Genomic DNA, 26,779 nt, shown 5'->3' with positions numbered 1-26,779 from the left:
GTAATAAACGACAATTTCTTACAAAAACATGTGTAAAGTAACTACAGAATGAAGTATTCAACTCATAGAAAGGAACTGCTAACACATGTAACATGTAAAATAGCTGATAAAAGTCTCTTTGGTGCCATTCAATTATGGCATCAACAGAAACACAAAAATCCTTCCAATTATTTCAGTAAAATCTTCATTTATTCATTATTTCGGAGGCTGAGCAAATGGTTTGTGTAAACATATCCTTCAGTAACACGCGCGTGTTTATTTTAGCCATCTGAAGGCCTCTTCGATGTTTATACAAGCAATCAGACACATACAGCCACTCACTTGTGGCTTTGCCTTTTCCTGAAAGGGGCGAAGGGGGAGCAGAGGGAATGAAACAATAAATCTAGTTTCTCTTTTGCATAAAGCACTCCCTCCAATGTTTTAAAATAACGTATGTTTATATTATTCTTGGATTGTCCTTCGGCTTTCTTTTTCATTCAATTATATTGCTCTTTTATATTCCATAGTACAAGCTATGTTCTGGCTACAGTTTCAAGAAGGAAAGCCAGTTAGGGAGTTAACTGCTGTATTTGTTTATACCCACATAACTCACATATGCAACAATCTAATTTATCCACATTGAAGGACAAAGCACAGACACAACAGTACCCTTATGAACGACAGACACAACTCATCACCTATTCCCTGCCTAAGCCCTCATGATTCAAGCAGAAGTGAGCCTTTGGCCCATAGATTGCACTCTGGGTTAACTGTGATACCTGACCTTTGGGTTAGACAGAAAAATTCACACAGGTGCAAGCAACACACACACACACACACACACACATACACACACTCACAAAATTCTAAGGTCAAAACAACAAAACACCTTCAGGGTTGCAACCTAGTAAAACTTTGTGAAAACTTTCCCCAAAAAGTATGCTTTGCTTCCTCAAGGAATGTTCATATATTGGTGGGCGGTTAGGGGGGGAGCGTGATGTAGATGAGGGGGGCAGTGGGAGGGAGCCAGGAAGGAGGAGGATGAAAGCTTCCAGCTTTGATTATATTTGCTCAGCTCCCTCGGCACTGCCATTTCCAGTCCCACAAAAGGAGCTGCAGATGACGTGGGAACACCTCTGCAGGGGGATTGGTACAAAGCAGAACAGGGGCAACCACAGCTAGTGATTGGAAGAGGAAATCAATGGCAACAAGCGATCAAAACAAAATTAAACAAAGTGAAGCCAAAACACAAAGAAAAACCCAAGGCACCTTATTTGGCGTTTCCCCTACAAAGTCTTGAGGGATCACCTTTTGTTAAAAACAAAAACCACCACAAAAGTAACCTGATATTTTCTTTATTCCGTTATGACAAAGGCAAATGATTTAATTCTCTGGTTGAACAGATCTAGTGGGTGCCCCCCAAAATGTATACACACTGAATAATTATTAATTACAATGGTTTAAATCTGAAAAGAAAGAAACATCAATTGAGCTATCAGCTGTAAAGTGTGTATACATTTTTAGGGACACCCTATATATTTCCCATATATTTTCAGTTTATTCAGATAATCTTAAAGTTGTAACAGGGCCCTGAAGATTTTAGATGTTTGTTATCTGCATTAAAAGTAGTAATGTTACAGATCCTTATGATTTCTTTCCTAGCATCCTTTCCAGGAAAACACACACACACACACACACACACACACACACACACACATTAAGTTTCATTAATAACCACAGGGCACAAACTATAAACCATAAACAAATTATGAATATGTTGTGCCACAGGCATGCCCAATTTGTATTATCAAATATGGACTCTACTTGTGTCTTTTTTTTCATACTATAACAAAGCAAAGAAAATTGTTGTTTCATTTGAGTACCTCTATTCTGAATTGTATGTATGACACTTAGATTTTAAGAACAGTGAGCATCTGCATCACCCATAGCATTTGGGTCAGCCCGCCACAGAGATTCAGCCAATACCTGTTGAAAGTATGAATGTGACACCTGTCTTTATCAATTCGGTGCCTTCTGAATCATGATAAAAAAGAGAAGAACCAACCCAAAAGCTGCATCTTTAAAGCTTTTTGAAGCATTAAGTCTGTTTATATTTCATTATCTACTAATTTAAAAAATCACTATTTTGAGACGGGGAGACATTTTAACTAAGTGAATTCTGATTTTTTTTTCTGACTTATTATCACATGAAACTGATTACCACATCAATTTTTCACCAAGACGGAGATCTGTAACATCAATAATGTCCTCCTAAGAACTGGGTTCAGTCATCTTATTAGTTCATTCCAAAACATGTATTCTGTGGTGACTCATTGTCCACTCACCTTTCCCTTTTTTGGGATATCAACTTTTTCTCTGAGAAATTCCTAGATACTAGGCGCAGTTATATTTTAAATTGCCAACAATTTACACCTTTATTTGACTTTCATGTACTTTAAAGGTGCTGTCCTATTTTAGACAAGTAAATGCCAATCAGTAATCCACAGATTTGAAAGTTACACAGCTATCGTCACAATTTAAAAACACAAGCACACTTCATCTAACTTGCAATTCTTGTCAACTATAAGACTTGTATGCATACGTGGGCTAATTTGCTAACAGACCGATCATGGAATATAAAGAAGTTATTTAAGAAAAACTAAGTCCAAACACAGTGTTATCATATCCAATTAAATTAAAAATACTTAAGACTATTTAAATAAGACATATTCATTAGATTTAATTAAGATTATTAATTATTAAGACTTTAAGTAGATGCTTTCATTAAGCTTATCTTCTTTCTTATAAGCATATATTGTATTTTTTTTTCAACTCAGGGAATTATGTAAGTTCCTTGGGAAAAAACAAGATATGGAAAAATGTATATATTTTAAAGTAGCAGTTATATCAATCTTTCAGAAAAGGAAAAGTCATATGTATTCATTTTAAGTAGTGTGTTAATAAAAAACTGAGTTTTTAAAACAGAGTCCAACTAATTTTCTTAGTTTTCACCTGAGTATAAGTGAACATTTTATTAACTTAATTCTTTTAAACTCTACTCTTTAGCAGTTTCTACCAAGCAGTATGGAGGTGTGTGAGCCACTGACAGCTGATACCTAAGTATGTACGTTTAACAGAGGCATGTTCAGTAAAGAGATGATTATAACCACAGCAGGGCTGGAAAATTACGTTGGCTCTACTTTTGGTGAACTCCTTATGGGATTACCTCGCTCTCTTCTGTAAATTTTTATCTCTTGCTACTTATGAATATAGTATGAATTTTAATTATTTAATTTGTCAAGTTGACAAAATTGTTCTTTATTAAAATAATACATAAGAAGCTGACATGAACTACTTATTTTCTAAAACCAATACATGAGAGAACATGAAAACCTGTTTTGAAAATGAACTTTTAGAATTATTTTTCCAGTCAGCGAAATAAAGTCAATTCTCAATGGCTCACATCAATGTACAAACAAAAGTTAAAACTTTATTTACACCAAATTCCTTCTTTAGAATTAATTCCAACACTCTTCCCACTTTTAAATTTATAAGTGCTGCTAATAACAGTAAATCAACTAATTAAATTTTTTTCTTCTAGCTGTCCTCTCTGATAGGGGAATAAATGAATAATAAAGTCAGCAATCCAGGAAAGAGCTGAAATGAGAAAAATCTACTATGTGAAAACCCAATAGTTAAAAAAATTCTTCCCTAAAACCCATTTCATATTTCAGGTCCTAAAAATCTAAGTGTAAAATCCACCCCCTCCTTCAAGAAAAATATTATAAATTGTTTAAAACATTTCATAGCACTCAGAAATCCCAATAATTAATTAGCATATACTATAACCCCAAATTAATTGAAATTTGCATTTACATAAGAAATAAAGGGGGAGGGGAGGGAAAGAGGGATGGTATAGCCGAGACAACTAAACTTTTAACATATATTTTCTATAAAGCTAGTTAAAAACAAACACTACAGCTCATGTAATTTTTAAAGTGTAAGTGTAGGGTTGGAAATAATTAAAATGTTACCTTTGCCAAGTAATTCCCAATGTATCCTCACTGGTACTGGGGTATAAATGCCTGCCGTTTTGATTCATGGTCCAGTCACAAATCCTCAGCTGTCAATTGAAACCTAGCAGTCAGATATGGATGGAGCAGTACTACAGTTTTTAGTATTTAAATGAACACATGCAAACGAGTACTGTACATGGCATTAACCTTACTTTCCCAAGAGGCAACTTAAAGGAAAAACAAAAAAAAAGCAAAAGAAAACCTTACTCTGCAAAGCAAAATTCCTAGACGGTTTTTTAGAAAAAGCTATTGCAATATGCTTCTCTATTAATTAAAGCATACAAGAGAAACAAGTGCTTAGAACATAACAATTAGCCATTATTAGAGTACAAATTGAGCTGCAATAAAAGCAAACGTTAATGTTCAATAGAGAGATATATTTTAGAAAGAAAATTAAAAAAAGCTTTTTAAAAAAAAAAATGCAACACACCACGTAATCCGCACTGAGTAAAGGAATAACTTTAAGCATGCAATTTGCAAAACATGAAAGACATGCAGTTTAGAGGAGAAAAGGCCCCACCTTTTCAACACTGTCCCTGACTTGTGTTTAGAAGCGTCCAGGTATTCAGTTTTAGATGTTTGCTAATTGTGCTTTATTCAAAGTAGCATTGTTTAGAAAGAGTTGATAAGAATTTCTGCTTTTATTTTAAACTCACAGTAATGGCATTTAAAATACTTTACCACATCTGAATGGAGTGAGGAATGCACTGAATACAAGCTGAAATAAATTCTTCCCAGATCTCCGAATCATCAGCGCTGCCCTTCCCGAGAGTGTTCAAGTAACCCTACCCAGCTCTGTTTTGGGTAACAGCTGCCCTACAGTGCTAGCAGATTTATTGAAAAGATATATTGCTTATTTTTATGCTTAAAAAAGTAAACTTATCTGGCTTTGGGGGAAAAACACTAGAAAATCATGGTGTTTAATCCTTAGATAGCTATGCTGTGAATTAATGGCATCTTGCATTGAAAAGATGACTTACAGCCATCCACCAAACCTTGCTTGCTGTTTCTCAGTGAGAATTTCTGAAAGATGCTGATTGGAGCCAGAGTGCCTTTGAACTTATGATAAAGGATTTTAATCCTTTCTGATAGGGTTATGGCAAAAATAAAATGGCTATTAAGAAGCTTTCTTTTTCTTGTTATGCTCTGGAGTTTCTGTATTTTACTACATACACTAAGTAAAAGCGATTTTGGCTTTTAAAAGTAATCACTTTTGCTCATTTTTCTACAGATCAATGAAGCTCCAAAATACCACCTAATATTTCTAAAACATGTGTTTTAATTATATTGATATTTCAGGTAAAGTAACTTGGAAATTTAAAGAACTGAAGAAAAAATCCACTAATGTAGATGATAAATAGGTAGACAGATGAATAAATTGGTAGTTATGTACATTCTGCTCAGGATATATGCCATAAAGAAGCCAAAAGTCAGTGGAGAAGGTAAAATAGAATAAAAGTATTCTAAAAATGGATCATAATACTTGCATAAAGGAGAAAATGTAGACTTGATTAGTTTTAAATCAAACAGAAGACAAACTTTAATATGGCAAGATTTTTTAAAAAGTTCTCAAATTGGATCATCTAATTACAAATGCAATGCGATGGGGCAATCTGAAATTGTTTTTTCTGCAGTAACAGTAAACCAGGTGTTTATTTCGAAATACACATTTTTAAGCCGGTACTATGAAAATAATCTAAAACTGTTCAAGACACTTTGATTCTGTATAACGATTACCAAAGGGACCGCTTACTGATTCTGCTCTTGTCAATGGAAGTCCTAGTTTGGAGGCCACTCAATATTCCCAATAAGGGGCGGGTATATGTAGTCATAGCCCATGAGAATTTTGCTGCTAAGTATTAACTTCAGGTTAGTGTCTGTGGGCTCCCAGGTTACACTGAAGTAGTTTTCAGAAGACAGTTTCTCAAAGCCAAGAGAAACGAAACACCACTCACTTACTGGCTTGCAGTCCCACAGATACCTGCAGGCATAATATGTTTCCTTGGAAGGATGAATATGTAAACTGTTAGTATTTTGTTGTTCATCTTGCTAACTTTTTCTTTTTTTTTTTTTACCATCCCCCAAAAATGTCAAGTGGGCTATCTTTGGCCATGTGAGGAAAACTTAAAGTCTATGTATGTCTGGACTTTTCTTTCCAGAGTACTCTCAAACAGTTAAACCTGATCCCCAGCTAGTCATTTTCATCCATATTTCAGACACATGCGATTCAAGTATTTTCTCCCAAATAAAGAATATACTTAAGTGTATGCAAAATGGTCACAATTAGATTTAACAACAATTTAAATGATGAGGAAACTGGCAGGCTATTCATTAGTATTGAATTAATTTCCTTTCAGTTATTGAAAATGTGAAATACACTGTAAATTTATTTAGCTATTGAGTTTACGGGCTAGCATTGCCAACATTTTCAAAAAATTTCTGAGGAGGCATATTTATACGTGATTATATGTTAAAACTTATTTATATCAGGTTGCTTGAATAGGAGCCTCTCCAAGCTTTTTAAAAAAGTATTAATTATTAATTAATTTTGCATAAAGTATCTCTGGATTAGTAAACCTCCTGATAAAGTGAAAATTTGAAGGTGATTGCATGGGTAGGAGAAACAAATAATTAAAATAAAAACCACCTCTTCACTGAAGATTTCCATGACACTAATTCCTAATAAAATCAATTCCTAAGAATCTAGTTTGACCAAGATAGTACTGACTCAGCAAATTCTGAATAAATTGTAGGTGATAAAATGTTAATACTGTGTTAGTAAGTGTGTCTAAGCATCTTATTGTGAGATGTAAAATAATCTTGGCATTAGTATACTTCAGTATTCCTAACAAAAAAGGATTTTATATTAGGCTTTAAATAAGTTTAAGAAAATAGGTGATGTTATTTGATACTGGTATGGTGATTCCTCCATTTCTATCCTGTGAGAGTCAGTGTTACATAGTTTAGCTATCAACTCATTTTAATTACATTTTAAAACTTAAAATTTTGGGTGATATATAAGATTCAATAACACTCTTAATTTTTTCAAGTATTTTCCCTCAAAAACATAAGAAATTACTCTCCCCCCACTAGCAATAAAACTTAAAGCACCAGGTACACATTAGTTTAAAAATTTACTCTGTTAGCCCTGGCCGGTTTGGCTCAGTGGATAGAGTGTCAGTCTGCGAACTGAGAGGGCCGAGGTTCAATTTCGGTCAAGGGCACAGGCCTGGGTTGTGAGCTTGATCCCCAGTGGGGGACTTGCAGGAGGCAGCCAATCCATGATTCTCTCTCATCATGGATGTTTCTATCTCTTTCTCTCTCTTCTTTCCTCTCTGAAATCAATAAAAATATATTTAAAAAAATTACTCTGTTAAAGTTTGTGTTTGGATGTGTGGGGGATAGTAATTCTTATTTTTGTAACAGTATAGACCCTTTGACACACCTCACCATTGGTGTATCCTTGCGGAAATGTCTGTCCACTCATACAGATATTTTAATTCTTTACTTTGTGCATACCTACTAGTATGGAATTACATTGTTTAAAAAATTAAGGTCAATTTTATAGCAAAACAACTTATGCCCAGAATTCCAAAAGCAAACCAAAGGTGAAATCAGGAGGAAGGTTCTCCGTGGAAAGGCCCTGAGCCAAAGGGTGAGGCTGGAGTAGCCCAGATACCAAGGGAGAAGGGAAGGGAAAGGTTCCCCTGCATGCGTTCCCAGGACGGACTCCATAGTCTCTGCAATGAGAACCTTGCTCCTCTCCCCACTCCCAACTCCAATGAGATTGTTTCAGAAAAACAAGGATGGGGTCCCTGGAGTTTCCCTTTAAAAACCGCATCAAGGGAATCACCTAAGATTTGGGTCATTATCTTTTTCTACACGACTATCAGATATGCAGTTAGATTATGGCCACGAAGAATCAGTATTGCTTGGATTTCAAGTAAAAATTGGTTTCTTAAATGAGGACTTCTATTGTTTTGAACTAGGGCTTTTGTGAAATGCTCAGCCATTAGCTTTGGGAACAAAAGAAAGAAGGTAAGCAAAACCTTCTCCTTCGCTAGACTCAGCAAACAGTCTGATGTACCATGTCCCTCTTGGTGACAACAGCTCTCAGTTGAACTAATACGCCATTAAACTGTAAACAGCATAATCAACGCAGGCAAATTTACCTTTTCACTTTTTTTTTTTTAAGTTTACAGTGACCTCAAGGGAATATCTTAAAAGGTGTGTTTTATGGTCTCTTAGGTTTCTTCATTTCTCCAAAGAGCCTCAAGGAAACAGATTTTTTTTCGGGGGAGGAAAGGTGCTTTTGGGGGCACTTTAAAAGATTAATATTCCAATATTTCCTCTTAACTCTTAGACTAGTAGACTTTTATTTTATTACTATTATTAATTTCCTGCTACAGAGCAAAAAAAAAAAAGGTCTCTGAATTAATAGGCTGTAGGATTACTAAACAAGCAAAACGGTCAGAATGAAATTAGTTATATATGGGACACATAACACTTACTTTTTAAAATATATTTTTATTGATTTCAGAAAGGAAGGGAAAGGGAGAGAGATAGAAACATCAATGATGAGAATCATTGGTTGGCTGCCCCCTACTAGGGATCAAGCCTGAAACCCGGGCACGTGCCCTGGCAAGGAATTAAACTGTGAACTCATGGTTCATAGGTCAACGCTCAACCACTGAGCAACACCGGCTGGGCAATACTTATTTTTTTAAAAAATAAGATATTCAAGGTTATCCTGGTTCCTTAAGTTACTCTCTTTTTTTATTGAACTTATTGGTGTGACATTGGTTAATAAAATTATTAAAGTTACTTCTAATGTCAATTTCTGAAACCCATGCTTCTTGATGATTAACTTCACGAGCATGGTAGAATTAAGTTAAATGGGTCTGTATAGTCCATGCACTAAATAAACATTACTGGCCAGAAATCATAAGTATTAGAAAGTAAAAGGCTTCATTTTTAGATGGAAGCTATTTTAACTTGTAATGTTTAAGATTTCAAGGGAACTTAAAGATTGGGTAGTTCAACTTCTTCATTTTCCTTTTCAAAATAAGGATACAAGACAGCAAAGTTTAAGGATTTGTCTAAGGTTAGACATTCCTTGTTCTCCTCTGGACCAACCCCTTGAACCCTAGTCTCTGGTTCTCACCCAGGGCACCAGTTTGCCTGTCATTGTTCTTTTCCTACTATATCCTTCATGTGCAGCCCAAGGATGCTTAAAACTACAATGTCTATAATTATAATCTTCAGAATTTCCTCTACTCCCCTGACTCAACTTACTCTTTTAAGGTTAATATTTTCAGAAAGGAAGGTCACTTTTTCCTGGTAATTTTGTGGACTGAAATGTAAGGTTTCAGGGAATACAATTTTATGTTTACATGATAATAGTTTATCGAGATATTAGCCTTTGATAACCAGGAAAGTAAGTTACTAAATAAATGAATGAATGATAAAAGACAGACCATTGAAGGTTTGTTTTTTTTTAATTTAAGAACTAGCCAAATAACTAGCCATTATTTTGACTGAAACTTCCTTTAAATGTATTTCCTTCCCAGCCAGCATATGTGAAAAGTGACCTCTTATCCATTTACATACCTACCCAGAAGTCATATGATAGGGTTTTGCGTCAAACTGTCAATTATGATAACAGACACAATAAGAACAGCCCGAGTGTTGATAGCCTGCTTCCTGACTTTATTGAAAAGTTTGTTGATAGTTTACTTGCGTCCTTTCAATTGCTTGTCTCTCATAAAAATAACCAAACTACCTTTCAGTGGTTTTCATGTACCTAATTTTGGCTTTGCCATTTCATTTGCCAGGACAAATACTATATTCTACCTAGTATATTAACTGATATATTAATTTTTTAAAAAAATCCTACAGAGGCAAGTTATTTAAAGGACCATTTGGTGTAATAAAAATTTTCAGGGGAACAAAAAGTACTTTCAAATTCTAGTTTCAAAATTATATCAAGAAAACTGTTCAAAATATTTTGATATAAGGTAGCCCAGTAATTGAAATGGGAATAATAGCATTATATAGTCATGCAAGAGATGTAAATGCTGGAGCTCAGGCACCACTGAAATCCATGCAATTGTGATCAGGAATGCAAAGGCCCGAGTTATCAGGTCACTCAGTCATTAGCTCTAATAAGAAGTAGTGTCTAGAGCAGGGGTGGGCAAACTTTTTGACTTGGGGGCCACAATGGGTTCTTAAACTGGACCGGAGGGCCGGAACAAAAGCATGGATGGAGTGTTTGTGTGAACTAATATAAATTCAAAGTAAACATCATTACATAAAAGGGTACGGTCTTTTTTTTTTTTTAGTTTTATTCATTTCAAATGGGCCGGATCCGGCCCACGGGCCGTAGTTTGCCCACGGCTGGTCTAGAGTCAGGAGCTTATAATTTTGAGATTATGAAATAAGCCTTATAAAGTAGAGTTTACTTGATTTTGATGTCTAACTTAGGGAAGGCAAAAGTAACCCCCCATGGATACCTCTGTATCAAAGATGTTAACATGCACTTCCATAGCTGGTTCAAATAGTAATCTTTTACTTCTTAGCCACAAACTTGTATATCCAACTTGCAATAAGGTGTTTTTTTTTATATGTCATATTGATGAATAATAGCAAGCATTTATATTTTTATTATGGCATTATACTTAAATATAATGTGGATAATCAGGTTAATTAGACCCTCTTATATTACCAAACTCTCGGACAGCCAAGAAAGAGATCTGGCAAGTTAGCAAATTCTTTACAAGGTTGACCAGATAAGGAATTAGTGCTAATTCAAGGAAGTTGTCTCATATTTGCCACTTATGCTAAAAGTGTTAGACTGGATTATAAAATAATTGCTGTATTTTCTAAGCAACCTCCATCCCTCTGCTATATCGTTCCCCTTTTCTCAGGGACAGAGCTTGGGAAATGGAGTTCCTTTGTTGCCTGTCACAGTGAATGTTTGCAGTGCGTGCGTGAAATGTAGGAGGAAAGGAAGCGCTGCATCCTACTGAACTCCTATGAAGTTATGTCAGGGAGGAGGCCTTGACATGCCTGAAAAAGTTCCAAATCATAAAAGAGATTTCTCAGCAGAGACTAAAGAGTTCAGTTTGCCCAAACAGGACCCATAATTTTTTTAAGCCACCACATCACCTTCCAATAGAAAAGTTAAGGAAGAATGAAGCTCCAATTGAAGTCCTGAATTTAATTTCCTGCATGCCAACAGGGAATGCATGAACTAAGCCAATCACGCTAAAGACAGTCTAGTTCCAGACCTGGACCGACACTCAAAATTGTGTTAAGAGATAACAGAAAATGTTAAAGCCCTGATCAGCTGGCATGAGCTGATTATTATGACCAACTAGCATTGTTTTTTAAAATTATGTCAAATTATTTTGTCAAATTATTGTTTTGTCAAATTATGAACTTGCTTCCATAAATCTCTTTTGAAATATTCTTCATGATTATGTGACTTATTTTTTAGGTTCAAATGAAATATCACATGCACAGTGATTGGTGAAATTCCTGAGTCAGGAAAAAAACCACTAGTTTTTCAAGGCAGTTAGCAACCACTGTTAATCAGTAATGACCATTATCAAAAGGAACACAAAGATGTATAATTCCTAATAACAGCTGCTTGTGTGCCAAGTTAATGGGTATAAAAGCATATACTTTTAGTATTCAGATTCCCAAAGATGAATGTATTACTCTTATAAGTGGAATATGTGGTTCATTTTCATATTTTTCCATCTCAATTTAAGAATGCCAATATGGCCGGAACCGGTTTGGCTCAGTGGATAGAGCGTCGGCCTGCGGACTGAAAGGTCCCAGGTTCGATTCCAGTCAAGGGCATGTACCTGGGTTGCGGGCACATCCCCAGTAGGAGATGTGCAAGAGGCAGCTGATCGATGTTTCTCTCTCATCGATGTTTCTAACTCTCTATCTCTCTCCCTTCCTCTCTGTGAAAAATCAATAAAATATATTAAAAATAAAAAAAGAATGCCAATATGCAATGACTACACTGAAAGCTCTGTGTCAGTGTCATTTTTGTGGAAATATTATTTATGATAGTCAAAATTATTCAGCAATTTAAAATTTATTGTTAGCTCTAATTTATGTAGGGAATATTCAAGTTATTTTCTGAGAAAAAATAGCACTCGACAATGCACATCAATACTTTTCATAATCTAAAAGGATAAATCTTTATAAAGCAGCTGCCAATGAACTGAAGAATGTACCTGGTGACAATATTTATTTTGAAGAGGTCATGTATACTAAAGGCTATGGGGAATGTTTAAAAGAACCCTCTCAGACTAAAACCATTGCCTTTCTAATTTTGAATTTCTCTTAGCTAATATAAAATGATTGATTACCTTTATTTCATGTACCCCTTGATTTTCCTTTTCATTCATCATTGAGTACTTTAAACCAAATGCATTTAGAACCTGCTGCTAGAAGAGTGGTCTCTTTTAAATCTTTGTAAAGCAATGAAAGGACACAGTAAATCAATCTCATTTCTGCTGTAGAAAAGAATAACCTTTACTCTACTGAAGTCATTTAGACTATTTTTGTCTCTCTTGTTCCTGGATAGTAAACATAAAACTTCATCTCTATGATTCTTTTCAAATTTGAAAGGATAAAAATAATAAGCTTTTTAACTGGAGCCTTCATTTAATAATATACATGTATAGTATGATAGGCACATACATCCATTTTCTTCATGCCTCAAAATTGTAGCTCATATGAATTTGGTATATTGGGCTTCGTCAATTAAAAAAGCCCTAGCTCTTTCAATAAATAGAGAACAGCCCTGACTGGTTTGGCTCAGTGGATAGAGAGTCAGCCTGTGGACTCAAGGGTCCTGGGTTTGATTCCGGTCAAGGGCATGTACCTTGGTTGCGGGCACATCCCCAGTGGGGAGTGTGCAGGAGGCAACTGATCGATGTTTCTCTCTCATCGATGTTTCTGACTATCCCTCTCCCTTCCTCTCTGTAAAAAATCAATAAAATATATTTTTTAAAAGAAAGTTTTAAAAATAAATAAGTAAATAGAGAACAAATTATCTGTCTGCATGGTATATAAAATTGAACATTATAGTTTTAGCTTATAATTGAAGCTTATATAGTTTTTCTTCCAAGGACCAACACATTAAATATTCTATAAATATCAACCACAGTTGATCAAACAAATCATACTTATATTGTAAGGAGTCTTACTTGACACTCCCACTTAAAGAACAAGTTGGTGGTCTTTGATGAAAAAAGTTCTGGAACTCACATATATATTCAATTAAAATGTGCTCTACATTCAGACTCATGTTTTCATGATGCTTGCTAAGTATTCTTGATTTATCCTTGTATATGTGAAATGATATGTAACTTATATATAATGAACTTTTGATCATAATTACATGAGGCTCCAATGTTAGTCATAAATGATAAAAGAATTAAAACTTTCATAGGTTAGGGCAGGGGAAGGGAAGATTGTTTCTAAGTACATGGAATTGATTATAATATTCTAAATGTGTTTAGGGCCAAAGGTTTAAATAATGGAGGCACATTTCTATGAATTAAAAATTAACTGGAAATTAGAGATGTGTCATAAAGAATAATGCAAATCCCATGACAAAAATATTTCTGAAAATATGTGGAGTAATTTTTTAAAGAACAAGTTTTTAAACCTATAAATTCTGCATTTTTTTAAAAAAACACAACGAACATATACATTTGTCAAATATAACCATATTATAGTAATTAAAAAACATTTCATATTACAGCAATTTGGAGGTGAATAAAAGCAGCATTCCAGAGAATTATGTTGAAAAGCCAATGGCTGGCAAAACCACTAATTATTACTTGGTATTTTCATAACTGCGTACAGATGTTTTCAGTTAGTCCTCACTCTTTTGTTTTGTTTTGTTTTGCTTTTTTTAAAACCTGGCAAAACGTCAAGTATCTTAAATAAGCTATCATCTTTATGATTTTCTCTGAACTCTGCATGGGGTGACCTTTAATATGCAGTCTGGCACCTTAGTCTGCAACTGGGCAGGTCTTGGGAATGCTACAGAAGCAAAGTTAAGTCAGGCACAATAAGCAGAAGCTAGGTGGACAGGTCTAGATCAAAGGAACCGGAATGAGTTTCTGTGCAGGCTTCCTATATATGTAAAAACTCACACGTGTGCACATAGAACTTATAGATGAAGATCAGGTTAGTTAGTACCAGCTTATTCATTATAGCCCACTTTTTCCTACATAATATTTTGTACACGGTTAATTTCAAACTGCTCTGCTATCAAAAACTTGAGCGCAGCAAACATATGCATCATAAAATATATTTAAATTCTGAAGTAGATAGAATTATTTCTGTTATCCTGTAACTAGAATTGTGGGATGTCTGTGTGGGTATGGTCCATGCTTTTGACTGTGGCTAATTTGTTTATAAGCCACCATTAATCCTGGCTGTATATTTTCACAGTCTGGGTAAACACTTCATTTGCATTAAATTTACAGCATTAATGAGATGTGAAATTTAAAATGCTACTTGAAACATAAATGGTGTAAGAAAACAGAACCAAAAAAAGTGTTTTATCACATCTGAAATCAGTAAACCAATTTAAACCTATTAAAATAGGAATGATGTGTCGCCTGAGATTTTAGTTTCATAACTCATCCTCTTGGACTAAAATACCAAAATGAGGGGTAAAACATCTGGAAAATATGAAAGAGCTCGAAAACACAAATTGTGTACTGCTTCTACTCTAATTAGCTTTTGAATCAGCTTTTAAATTTTATCTTTGGAGACTATAGGCTACCTTCTCAACAGCCAATAAGACTAAGAAAACTACTATTTGGCTGAAATGCTGTTATTCCTACAGGGATGAAAAAGGTCTTGAGCCAATTTGAGAAACCCTGTTCAGAGAGGCAAGAAACAAAGGATAAATGAGAAAATAATTTGGAAAGTGAAATGATCAATTTCTTTCTCAGAAGCCCCGTGAGCCCCGTTCTGAGTCCAGATCTGAGAGAGCATGGAGAGAAGCACCAATGCGAAAGCATGGCTACACCGTCACACCTGGGTGAAACTTGCCCACCTGTTGCTGATGTAGGAAGGATGGGTCTCTTGGGCTTAGTCCCACATATCGATTGGCTTGAGATGTGCCTGAGGCTGTGTAGGCTGATTAAGGAAGAACAAAAACAAAGATAAAAATTGTGAACTATCAGAATGAACACCCTGTCCATGTACAAGAAACCCAGAGAAGTGGGACTTGCAACCAAAAAAAAAAAAAAAAAAGTGTCTCTATTTCTCTTCTCTTTTTTTCTGAGTGAACACTGAGTGATGTAAAAGAGATGGTAGTTGACCTCAAGCAATTACTTTATCCCTTGCCCCCAAAATCTACCTAGTGAATTGTATCCCATCATTTGGCATGGGCACCTCACATTTAGGTGCTCCATCTAGTCTTGCGAGAGAACCGAGGACTGGCTAAAGAGAGGGCTCTTTGCCTCGGGGGACCTTTTCACCAGGTATTCATTGTCTAATAATGGAATGATGGATGCTGGTCGCTGATTGTAAGTGTAAAAAGAAGACTGAAAATCTGTCAGGGATGAGTGAGAGCTTTTAATGATTGGATGTAAGTAGGTGTGCTCATGATACAGGATGAAAAACGTCTTGCTTAAAAGTCTCACTAAAAAGAAAATCTAACACTACTAATGTGAAGGAGAAGCTTACTTTTATTATATCATACGGAATGAATTAGCTCAGTATGTCATTTAATGTGAAAACGATCTTAAGTTTGACAGAAATGTGGGGGTTTTTTAATTCTCTATTTTTCATAAGCACAAAAAATCTGTTTCTTGTGACTGGTGTTGATGGCAATTTGTCAGTACATGGCCACCAAGTAATAAATACATATGGCGAATACTCCTTAAATTAAAGGTCTCGCCTTGCAGTTCTCTTTGTACAGGTGCTATTTGGTATAGAGTGAATTGTCCCGGAAAAAAATCTGCCTATTCCTAAATATTTTTGTTTCTTTTACACAAGGAAAGAACTAATGTATCTCCAGCAATCCCATTGCTCCCTGTCAGGTTGAACAGAAGAACAACCAAATTTTCACCATTTATGTTACATTTATAGGTTTAAAAAAAAACTAAGATGTTTGGTTTAAAAACCATCAGATTCATGAGGAAACCAGACATTCCATTTTACAAGGCTTATAAAAACCCCCCAATATATTTCATTCTGTCATATTCATTAGAAGGACTGCAGAATTTGATCGATTGAGGCATTTTAGGTCAATCTTTGAATAGTGAAGATGCCCACAATTCACCTTTTAATGATTCCTGGATAAAGGGCCATGTGAGGGCAGCCATATGAAGCCAGTGGCCCCTAGTGAGTATCCAGGTCTCTGGATTGGCGCACAGTGGGTCAGCCGGGCCTCACCAGCCTGTGCTCTGTCTACTTTCCAGCCATGAGAATGAAGTTTCCTTGGCCTCTGTGTTATCTTTAACTGGACTGACTTATCAATTCAATGACCAGTTTCTCAGGGTCAGTGGTGCCTGGGAAGCTGGAGATACAATTTATTTCTAGGAAAGAAAAATATCACACTCTACTTCTTTAATGCAAGGGTGGAAAAATAGACTGGTGGAGCCATCTTTTGAATAGTTTGTAATTTTATTAGTCAAATCAGATCTTTTTTTGATCAACCTATATGTGAGTATAAGAACAATCAGTTAACAAACAGGCTGACTGTACTCCCATAAGTGAGCTGTAATTATTTGGGTCTGGTTGTTCCTGGAATCTCATCTATTAATATCAGTAATATTAATAATACCTGCTTCTGGTATGAGTAGGTACCAGAAGTTTCTGGGACTTAGTTTTGAATATTTATATCCTGTGATATTCTTCCAAATGCGTTTACAAAAATATTTGTTTTCCATTTTTGTTTATTTAAATTTCTGGACTGTTTGTTCAAAGAGGCCAAAACATCCACTTTTAAAATCTGGATGTATTATTCTAGTGACTGTAATATACACAGCTAACCTTCAGAATAAAATAATATTGAGCCTTCCTTGACTGGGTCTCTCCATCTGTACATTCAGGAAAGTGTTCACTAGTGCAGGATTCTCTACCAACAAACCAATTACTAAGCATTTAATTATTATTGATGAGAATTACAAGCCTACATGGACTTATTAGTTTCTGGGGCCTCATGAATTTTGAGAAAGAAATGCTGAATTCACTGGAGACTCAAAGTACTGTCCAATTTTCTTGTAGGTTCCTTCCTAGGTTTCAGAAACCATTAAAAAAGGAAAAGATTTTCCAATGGCAGAAGAAGAAAGAGCCAGTGGTGCCTCTAGTTGGCTCTGTAATTTCACACAGGAATTTCCAGAGCCAACTAGAACAAGAAAATGGGCATTTTCTTGTTCTAGGTAAGAAGCTCTGAGTTTAAGATATGGCACGTGTAATTGACGAGGAACTTGCTAATTCCTCCTGACTGAAACTTTATCCCTTCCATTCTACCAATATGTGCACAGAAGCTCCAAGTCTAGGAAGCTGCCAGTTTGGGTAAAGCCAATTGAAAAACTGTGCAATAATTCCTTGTGTATTTGTGAGTATTCCATGCAAAGCAACAAAGGAATCATTTGAGCTACTGGTGTATGCTATGTAAGCTCACTGGCTAACTCTCTGACATTTAAAATGTTAAGACCATGCTAAAAAACTTATACCTGATGTATTATGATAGATTCAAAAAAAGTTAAATTTTTTTTTTGTTGAGTGCAAAGAAAGTGCAGGTAGCTTACATGAGCCTGATACTAAGCTTTGAGATGTTTTTGGCACCCAACAGAGTGTGACCATTTCTCACAATGATATAACCAACAGTAATATAAATATGCAATTCTTACAGAGGCACTGATTCAGTCTGCCCTATGAAGGGGCTTGATTCCTATAGGAATGCTCCAATGAGTAACACTTATCTAATCTCTCTTTGAGTGATAAAAAAAAAAAAACCCTGTACACTGCATTATGTTATCGGTGCATTTTCGATGTAAACCTTGAACAAGCAGGCATGACTTACTCTTTTTTGTTATAGCTATTTACTCAAACAATTAAGCTTCTCCCTTCTCAAATCTGATGCACTGGCTTAAATTTGATAAGAGAGAGCGTGTGATTGCCAAGCCACGTACATGCCTGCTGGTTCCATGTAAATGAGAAATCTCCATCCGGTTGGGTAGCTGGAAAAGTTGCCGTATTTCCCACCTTGGATCAGGTATCCAATGGTGCCTCTGATGGACATTTCTCATTTCCTACAGAAATACTTACTGGTTGCTGTAGGTGAAGCTGCCTCACCTTCAGTGGATGTAGTGATGGGTTTAGTATCTGTCATGGTCAGGGTCACAGGTCGCACTGCACTGGGATGGGGAGAGGGTGCCAAGACAGGAGTGAAATGGCCAGGCACTTTCCCTACCACTTGACCACTGCTGTTAGGCTACAAAACAAAAACAGAATGCCGGGTGAAACAATCCAAAAGGCAGTCACGGTGTCCAACAACGGCACTCAGCACACTCGGCCGAGTGGACCCCGCACACTGTTGTGTAATCGCCACACACGCCCTCCAAGTCTGCGTCCAAGAGGTCGGTCAATGGTTAGTAGTAATACGAAGCAGCAGCATTTAAAAGAAAGTCTTCACTTCAAAGCACTTTATGTAGGTTAACTGTCTTTACAACACTCCCGAGAGCCAGGTAGAACTGACCTTCCTTTAGCAGTCCGGGAAGCTCAAGTTGAGACTTTCAATGCTTAGCCCAAGGCTGAACTGGAAGTCCTTACCGAGCTAGTGCAAATCAGAACCAGTGCTTCTCTGCCCCTCTTCTTCTACACTGAATCAGTCTGGGCTTGCAGAACACAATTTTTACCTAAATAATACTATCACTGATACAAGGAAGACAAGAATATCTAGGCTAACAAACACATCAAACTGAGTAATTTCTATCATGTATAGTTAAGGCCCATTCTTCTGCATACAAAACCTCTAGTTCTTGCTCACACACAGTTGCACTCAGACACACACACACACACACACACACACACACACCAGGCAATTGAGATTCTAGGATCTCCACTCAACTTTTGATGATTTACAAAAATACAAGCAGGTAGAATGATATTTAGAGCATTTAAAATTTCAGATCCACACAATGATATAAAATGCTGAGCTAGGTCGGGCCTTGTACCTTCAAATAAAAGATTTCCATAGTAAATTAAAATGCGCTGAAGTCAAGCAGAGGTGGCAACCAAATATACTCTGTTATTTGAGTTACTCTTCCATTGTTGGGCATGGAGAGTTACACAAAACATGTATTGTTGACATTTGTGGGAATTAACTGAGAAAATCCCCAGGGCAATGACAGAAAAGATATTATTATCTGCGCTTTAGCCCTGGGTACAAAAATAGTATCTGTGGTAGAAGACAAAATCCTAAAGGTACACTGTTTGAAGAAATACTTGGATGTATTTTTCTAGACAGAGAATGCTATTTTTAATTAACATTCATTTTGGAATTCTCCACTGCATAGTATACATAACAATTTGCTATGAGGGTATTTTCTACAAATAGCTAGTCTTAATAATCTGCACTGCTAAAAGCAAAGAAAGCAATGAAGCAGAATATTTACCTAAATACCTGCACGTAAGTTACAAGTAAACATTTTAGAGAAAAAGAGGAATAGCTCATAACATTTAAATACTGGAACTCAGAGACATGAACTGAGTTGGATGGCTTCGGTTGGATTCCTCAGAGGTCATATTATTTATTCCACACAAAAAAATGAACTCGAATATCCTGACTATTCATCATGAGTAATTTTAAGTATTTAACTTTGTGTCAGGAAAACTGACCATAGTTCCCCCCTACGAAAGCCGATGAGACATATATTTAAACTAATTTTATTTAAAATATTCCATTAAATAGCATGACTGTCTCACTCTAATTGGTGCAGCAGCAATGTAATTAACCTCCAAATTGCTATGGGGAGGACAGGGCATCTCAGTCACCTGACTTAAAACCAGTGCAGTGTTGGAAGATACTCAGATGGAGGACGTGACTACAGGTGAACAAGTACTCTTTTTTTTTTTCCATTTTTAGAGCTACAAAGGTTAATATCAAGAGTCTATTTTGAAATGTGAATTAACTGGTTTTGAGATGGAGTTAAACATCAAAGCAGATATAATGTCCCTTCAAAAAAAAATCTGCTGTTTATTATAAAGATCCATTTTTCCTTTCAAGGGGAAAGTTTGTTTCTAAAGCAGACCGTCAACTTCTGGTATTCTGAACACTGCAAAAGCCTGCTTTCTGTATGTCCCTCAAGAAAGAACAGTCTCATTTTATCACTGCTGGTACTTTCAGCGGTAAAAAGCATTTCTGGACACTGCGTTCACCAGCCCAGTTGGGCAGTACCTACTTGAGAGCGAGGGACAGAAGAATGACAATAAGGTCAAGGGAAGGCTGTGACAGCATACATCACCTTGCCCGTTCTGCAAGCTCTGTCTACTGAAGTTCAATTGACAGGAACCAACAGATGTTTCATTTAAAAATTATAGTAAAAGCGACAAAGAAAGAATTCCCAAGCCAACACAGTCAGCTTTCTAAAACTTCGGGTTAGAAGAATGAGAGGGTTATTTCTTTTCAATCAATCTTCTACTAGTTCAAACAGATAAAGCTAGACTATAAAGCTTTTCTTTTAATGCCGCTAATAGATGAACTTTCATACTGTAGATATGAAAAGACATCTCATCTGAAGATGAACTTGAACAGCATTAGGAAAGGATTATCCTACTTAGTCCACTGCTCCTATTATACAAAATCCTGAGAGGGTTTTTTTTGTTGTTGTTGTTAATTGAGATGAGAGTAAGATGCTTCTCTTAGAAGCTGGATCTTTACCTTGAAAATATGAAGAAAAACTGAGAACAATAAAGGCAGATTATCACCTAAAATGCTCTCTTAACTTATAAAGAAATTGAAATATACGTAAAACAAGCACTGAATAATTAAAGAAATGCGTGACACTAAGGGCCTGATTTTAATTTGCATAATTTTTCCCCTAACAGTGCCTAATTAAGACATCAGTTTAAAAAAAAAATCCAATGGAACTCTAAGATTTTCCACACTGAATTAACGTTAAGGACTTTTAATGGATGTCTTAATTAGACTTTGTTATTCATGGAAATTCTACACAAATTAAAATCAGACCTTGTGTGCACTGTTCCCAGCTGAGTCTAGCAGAAGGCTCTATGGAACTGAGACTTTGGATCCATGCTCTAAGAGTAAATTTTATTTCTGAACTAATATACTAAGATCCCACTGTGTTACTTAGTAAGTAGTATGACCATCATTAAAAGTGACACAAGATTTGGACATTTTCTTCTAAAATACAAATAGTTTAACTTCAAATTTAAAATTTGAGAGTGGTATATGTAGCTTAATATTATTAGACAATGGAGATAAAAGAACAGGTAACTTTTTAAGTAACCCTAATGGTGCTGGTCATGTTCTTATTCAAAATAAAACATTAAGAAAGGAACATTTTGCTTCATTTTAACCATTAAATTAACTCTAAAAATATTTTTTAGATCTTTCTTTGTTAAATATAAATCAATATGCACATACTACTTAGTGGCATTTTAAGATTTGGACAGGATATTTAAGCATTAATAACAGGATGCTTATGAAAATCCCTCAGAGCATTAAAAGGTATAATAAGGAGTCTTCAGGGTAAAGCAGCAAAGCTAAACACCAGACCATATGATCAGCATCGCATTACAGATTTGGGATATTGCGATTATTGACAGACCCAGCTTTGGCACAAAGACTGTTTACTTGACTGTGGAAAATGTTCTTATACCAAATTTCTATGAAGCAACTGCTCATAGAAGAAACCACATGTTTAGGAAGTGAGGAAGGCACATGAGTCACTACACTCATACAATGAATCCCTAAAACCACTGCACAATGTTTACAAAAAAAAAAAAAAAAGACACTTCTGGTAATGTCACTCATTATTAAATGCAGTCGTGTCTGTGCAAAGAATATTCAAGTAGTCATCAAACACTGAGAATGTTTACATTACCAAAGCTTATTTTAATGCCTAATAGTTAGTCTATGAATACAACTGTAAGTTCTTTTGTGTGTGTTTATTTTAGCGCATACCTTGCTCCTGCCTGGAATAAGCACTTTGTCTCTGTGTCAAGCCAGGTATGTTAGAGGTGTGAACTCCAGCTCAGAGCTTGTCAATGTACTTTCTGCATAAGCTTTCTTTTCAGTCCATAAAAATCCCAAAACATCAAACCAAAAAACATCTTCACAAATGTGCCCCTTCGGAGCAACCCACTTCCTACCTGTCATTCAGCCACCTTTCAATAAAAACTTATTGCGTCACCAAGACACTTCCTGGAGATGGACTGCAAAAGCTTGTCGTTCTGCCAGACATAACTGTCCGGGTAAGCGCCACGCATTAGACCTGCTCCATCTCCCTTAGGCTCTAATCTTAGTTCCTCTCTCATTTTTACCTGGCTGGTTTGCGGACTGGATGGGTCATAAGAAGGTACATAGTTCTTCAGAGTATCCTGAGGATTCAGGTGGGGAGGATATCTGATTGTTGGATGAGAAAAGTAGCTCGATGGGGCTGGAGGGAGAATAGCTTGTGTTGGAAATGGCAACGGTGAGGGTGGAGGTGGAGTTCGAGTTGAGATGACTGTAGAAGATAGAAAAGGAAAGACAGATTCGTTAGCTGTTTTCTTTAATGCTCCGTAGTGATCCTAAAGAATGCTGTGAAACGATAAAAATGATAGCTGTTCATTTCCCCACCACAATTTAACCAAACTCTCCTAAAATAGCAGTTAATCTTTTATTCTGAATGCCAGTACTGCTAAGCATACACAGACAGAACCCTCACTATAGGGAATTAACAATCTTGCTTTCTAGATCTATGAATGATTTAAAAAGAAGTTTCTCTTTCATAGGTTAGCCAATACTTCGTAAAACATTTCTTTAAGCAAAGTTATTCCCCATGAGAGCACAATTTTGGTTAGGAAGTCTTTGTCTTAATATAAGTCCAGACCAAGTCACAGCATCAATTAGAGGGCAAGGGATCCACAATTTTCTACCAAAATCCAAAACAGAAGTGTAATCCAATTGTGAATGCATACTTTCTGTATGCATCCTAGCTGGTAGTTGACTAAAACGAAAACCCATAATTAATAAACAATTATGTCTTGAATAATGACCCGATCATTGTATAAGTACTTCTGAATATTTGAATATAGAGCCTGGGAACTCTTTCGCCTAATAAAAATGTTTCTTTCATAACCAAAAGAAGCCCTATACTTTAAATATTTCTCTTCCCACTCTAATTTTTACAACATGTAGCTTAAAATATATTAAGATAAGACCAAGAATAAGACCCACAGAAATGTGAGTTTATACTTTCAGAGAGGCATAAATTTACCCATAACTCACATATTTTATAAAGGGAAATAATATGTAAAACATGCAATGTGGGCCATGTTTAACTGTACTGTAACTTTTCAACATTAGTATGACCACAATTTATTGTTTAGCTTCTGAAATATAAGCCTTAAGTTTGAAAAATGGGAAAAGAATATAATCGCATGATCATTATCTCTGTAACGTTGAGGGAAACAATCACATAAGTACAAATTAAGAGTACCAACCAGTATAATGTATGTAGAAGTGAAGACTGAATATCTGTTTCTATTTAATATTTCGATCCAAACCATAGGAAATCACATATGAAAAATGTTTAGTGTTTTATGAGACAATGTAGCAAACAATATGAAAAAATAAATTCTTTCCATGACCTATAAATGAAAATCATCTGGAATAAATTACCTCTGACTTTGTAATTATGTGCAAAAAAATTTTTAAAAAGAACGTTTTAAGGGATATTGCTTATCTTCCCCAGTAATGTCCAGGGCACTCAGAAGCTTCTACATTGTTGTTACTATGAAGGTTCCTGGGCCTAACCACAGACCTTCTAGGGGAGGATGTTCAAGGGGGAGGCACCAACAAGGGCACTGAAACAGGGGCCTATGTAATCTCCCCACACACCAAAGTCTGAGCATCCTCCACCAAAGGGAAGCATTGCAGAGAATATGCACATAGTTCCTAAAGCTCCTCATTAAAGTATCACTTTAAGAAGTCTATGTAAGTATACTTTCACTTTTGAAAGTGTAATGTAAGGAAAAACACCTAAATTAGACTGAACATCTTTTCACTTCGTGTCGAAGTGCTCTTAATCTCAGCTCGGTTTAACCATGGTCTTCACTCACATCTGTACACAAGCTTGAAGGCCATTGCTTATTTATATTGATTATTATTTATATCTCATTTTTAATATTAAAGGTGATTTAATATTAACTGGTCCTTAAAGTGCAGATAGAAAATATGGGATTACTTTTCCTATTTAAATTAGGAAGTCTTTAAATTAGATGTAACATCAAGTGTATTAACTCACAGAAAGAGTCTGTGCATGTACAATAATTGTCAAAGTATCTCTTCTATTTTCCCTGATTAATTTCATTCCCAAATAAATACTGACTCTCATGTAGAAAAATAATATATAGAGAAATAGCATCTGTATGTCTTAATGCCTCTGAAAATACTCTAAGCTCAGCAACAAATTGAAATCACATCTTTTTCTTGGTAAAATACATACAATTAAGACCGACCCTTGAAGCTATAGTGAAGATAACAATGTACCCCATATTTTCTAATTTCTTGTCATTATAGTCTTTCCAATAAAGGCAAACGACAGATACTTAGATAAATGTTATTTAACTGTATGGCTTAGACCATCTTTCCTCACATATTGATAAAAAAAAAAATTGATTGGATTATGACCCTCCCTCTTTTGGTTGAGAAAATATGGCCACCACACGGCTATAATAAAAAACTGGGCTCCGTCCCTGAGGGTTTGGGGTTCTGCAAATAAAAGGGAGGCTTCTCCTCTATGCTTGAAACTCCTCACCACTGTGTGCAACTCCAGGTATCCCGGGGTGATGGTGCTGGGGGAAAGTGCTCAACCTTGGGGAAGAATCCTGTGGAGATGTAGAGCTGAACAATGGCTTTTCAGGCTTCTTCATAGTAGTCGGAGACGACATATCTGCAAAGGAAGAGGGGAAAACCCACGCTTTAGGACTTTCTTAAGCTACAAGGCTCATCTTAACACAAAAGATCTAACTCCCAACATGTTATTGTTTTTGTGAGTTTGGCTCTTTCACAAAGTATATATTGAGGGTCAAAGGTCCTGTTATGTTGGAGCTCTGGGATATGTGTCAGAAACTATCTCCATTGCCTCCTTAGAATTATCACCAGAATGACTCCTACACGTAAGCAAATCTTGAACTTCTGAAAAACTAAAGATCATGTTTCCATTGGCCCCTTGGTTCACTTCAAGGTCTTTTTTAACCTCAGCATTTTATTCTTAGATTTATACGATTCAGGGGTTTGTCTTTTCACTTGCTGACTACACTGTGGAAAAAATAGAGGCAAACCTGGTGCAAATGTGAGAAACAACCTTTGGGTGCACTGGTAAGTATATTATTGATTTAACATCTTTTATGGAAAACTCATTACTTGTATAGCAAAAAAAAAAAAAAAATTCCTTCATTTGCTCATTCTGCAAATATTTATTGGGTTCCTCTCTTTGCCAAGTAAAGCAAGGATGTTAAGGGGGAAAAAAGCAATAGCTGCTGGAGGGATACTCAGTGTCCATGGAGAGAAAAATGAAAGGAAGGAAACGGTGGTCAGCAGTTCAGAGGGAGTCAGTGTGCGGAGAGCAGAGGTGTGTGGTGCTTGTGACTACCTCTCCAGCCCCCCTGCACAGGGCAGTGATCACCTGAGCCTCCCCAGCTTAGAAAACGCACCCCAGTGGAACCAGGCTTAAAATGTGGGTGAGGCCCAACTGGAGTGGCTCAGTGTTTGAGCGTTGACTTATGAACCAGGTCACAGCTCGATTCCAGGTCAGGGTGCATGCCCGAGTTGTGGGCTCGATTCCCAGTGGGGGGCATAAGGGAAGTAGCTGATCAATGATTCTCTCTCATTATTAATGTTTCTATCTCTCCCTCTCCCTTCCCTCTGAAATCAATAAAAACATTTTTTTAAAATGTGGATGGGGATGACATACTCAGAGAGAAGCAATGTTCCGAGGAAGGGGGCCATAAAACATGCAAGGAGTACAAAGAGTCTGTGGGGTGAACTACAGAGATGAAGGAAGGAAGCGAGCTGCTGGCAAGACCCACATGCTAAGGGGCCATGGGTTTTGTATATAAATGTCTGAAATGCTGATCCTGGTGAGGGAAAGCTATTAATGGGTGAGCTATGATCACATTGAGGGCTTAGAGCAATCTGTCCAGAAACTACATGGAGAATGAATTAGCCAAAATGGAGATGGCAATCATGGAGACCGTGTAAGAAGATAGATTAATTAATATTTCCATTCATAAATATTTATTGAAGGACTAATTCATTCCAGACACTGTGCTAGTTGCTGAGGATCTACTAGTAGAAACTGAGTAGATTCTACTATTAGTGAGGGGCTATGGACGAGTGAAATGGAATTACAGAACAGTGTAAAAGGTGCCATATTAGGAGAAGTATTCAGGGATGCATTCATTCAATCACTCACTCATTCCACAGATATTTA

General features: G+C 36.2%; 1 protein-coding gene across 14 annotated transcripts in view; it reads right to left on the bottom strand.

Annotated features, from left to right (window-relative positions):
- The window catches only part of NFIB (nuclear factor I B), a 442,962-nt gene that overhangs the window by 12,409 nt on the left and 403,774 nt on the right, over nt 1–26,779 (bottom strand). For 4 of the 14 annotated variants that reach the window (XM_081103043.1, XM_081103045.1, XM_081103044.1 and 1 more), the window contains exons 7-8: nt 25,103–25,237; nt 22,623–22,807 (exon numbers count right to left, since the gene is read on the bottom strand). In XM_081103043.1, the coding sequence (XP_080959169.1) occupies nt 22,623–22,807; nt 25,103–25,237 (320 nt within the window). Of the gene's footprint in view, nt 1–4,013; nt 4,103–15,156; nt 15,240–18,383; nt 18,550–22,622; nt 22,808–25,102; nt 25,238–26,779 lie in introns of all 14 variants that reach the window. The other 10 variants (XM_081103042.1, XM_081103049.1, XM_081103048.1 and 7 more) reach the window with 7 other exon arrangements.

Source organism: Myotis nattereri (assembly GCF_964212035.1).
Source record: "Myotis nattereri genome assembly, chromosome: 12".
Taxonomy (NCBI): Eukaryota; Metazoa; Chordata; class Mammalia; order Chiroptera; family Vespertilionidae; genus Myotis; species Myotis nattereri.
This window is presented reverse-complemented; position numbering and strand designations above follow the sequence as displayed.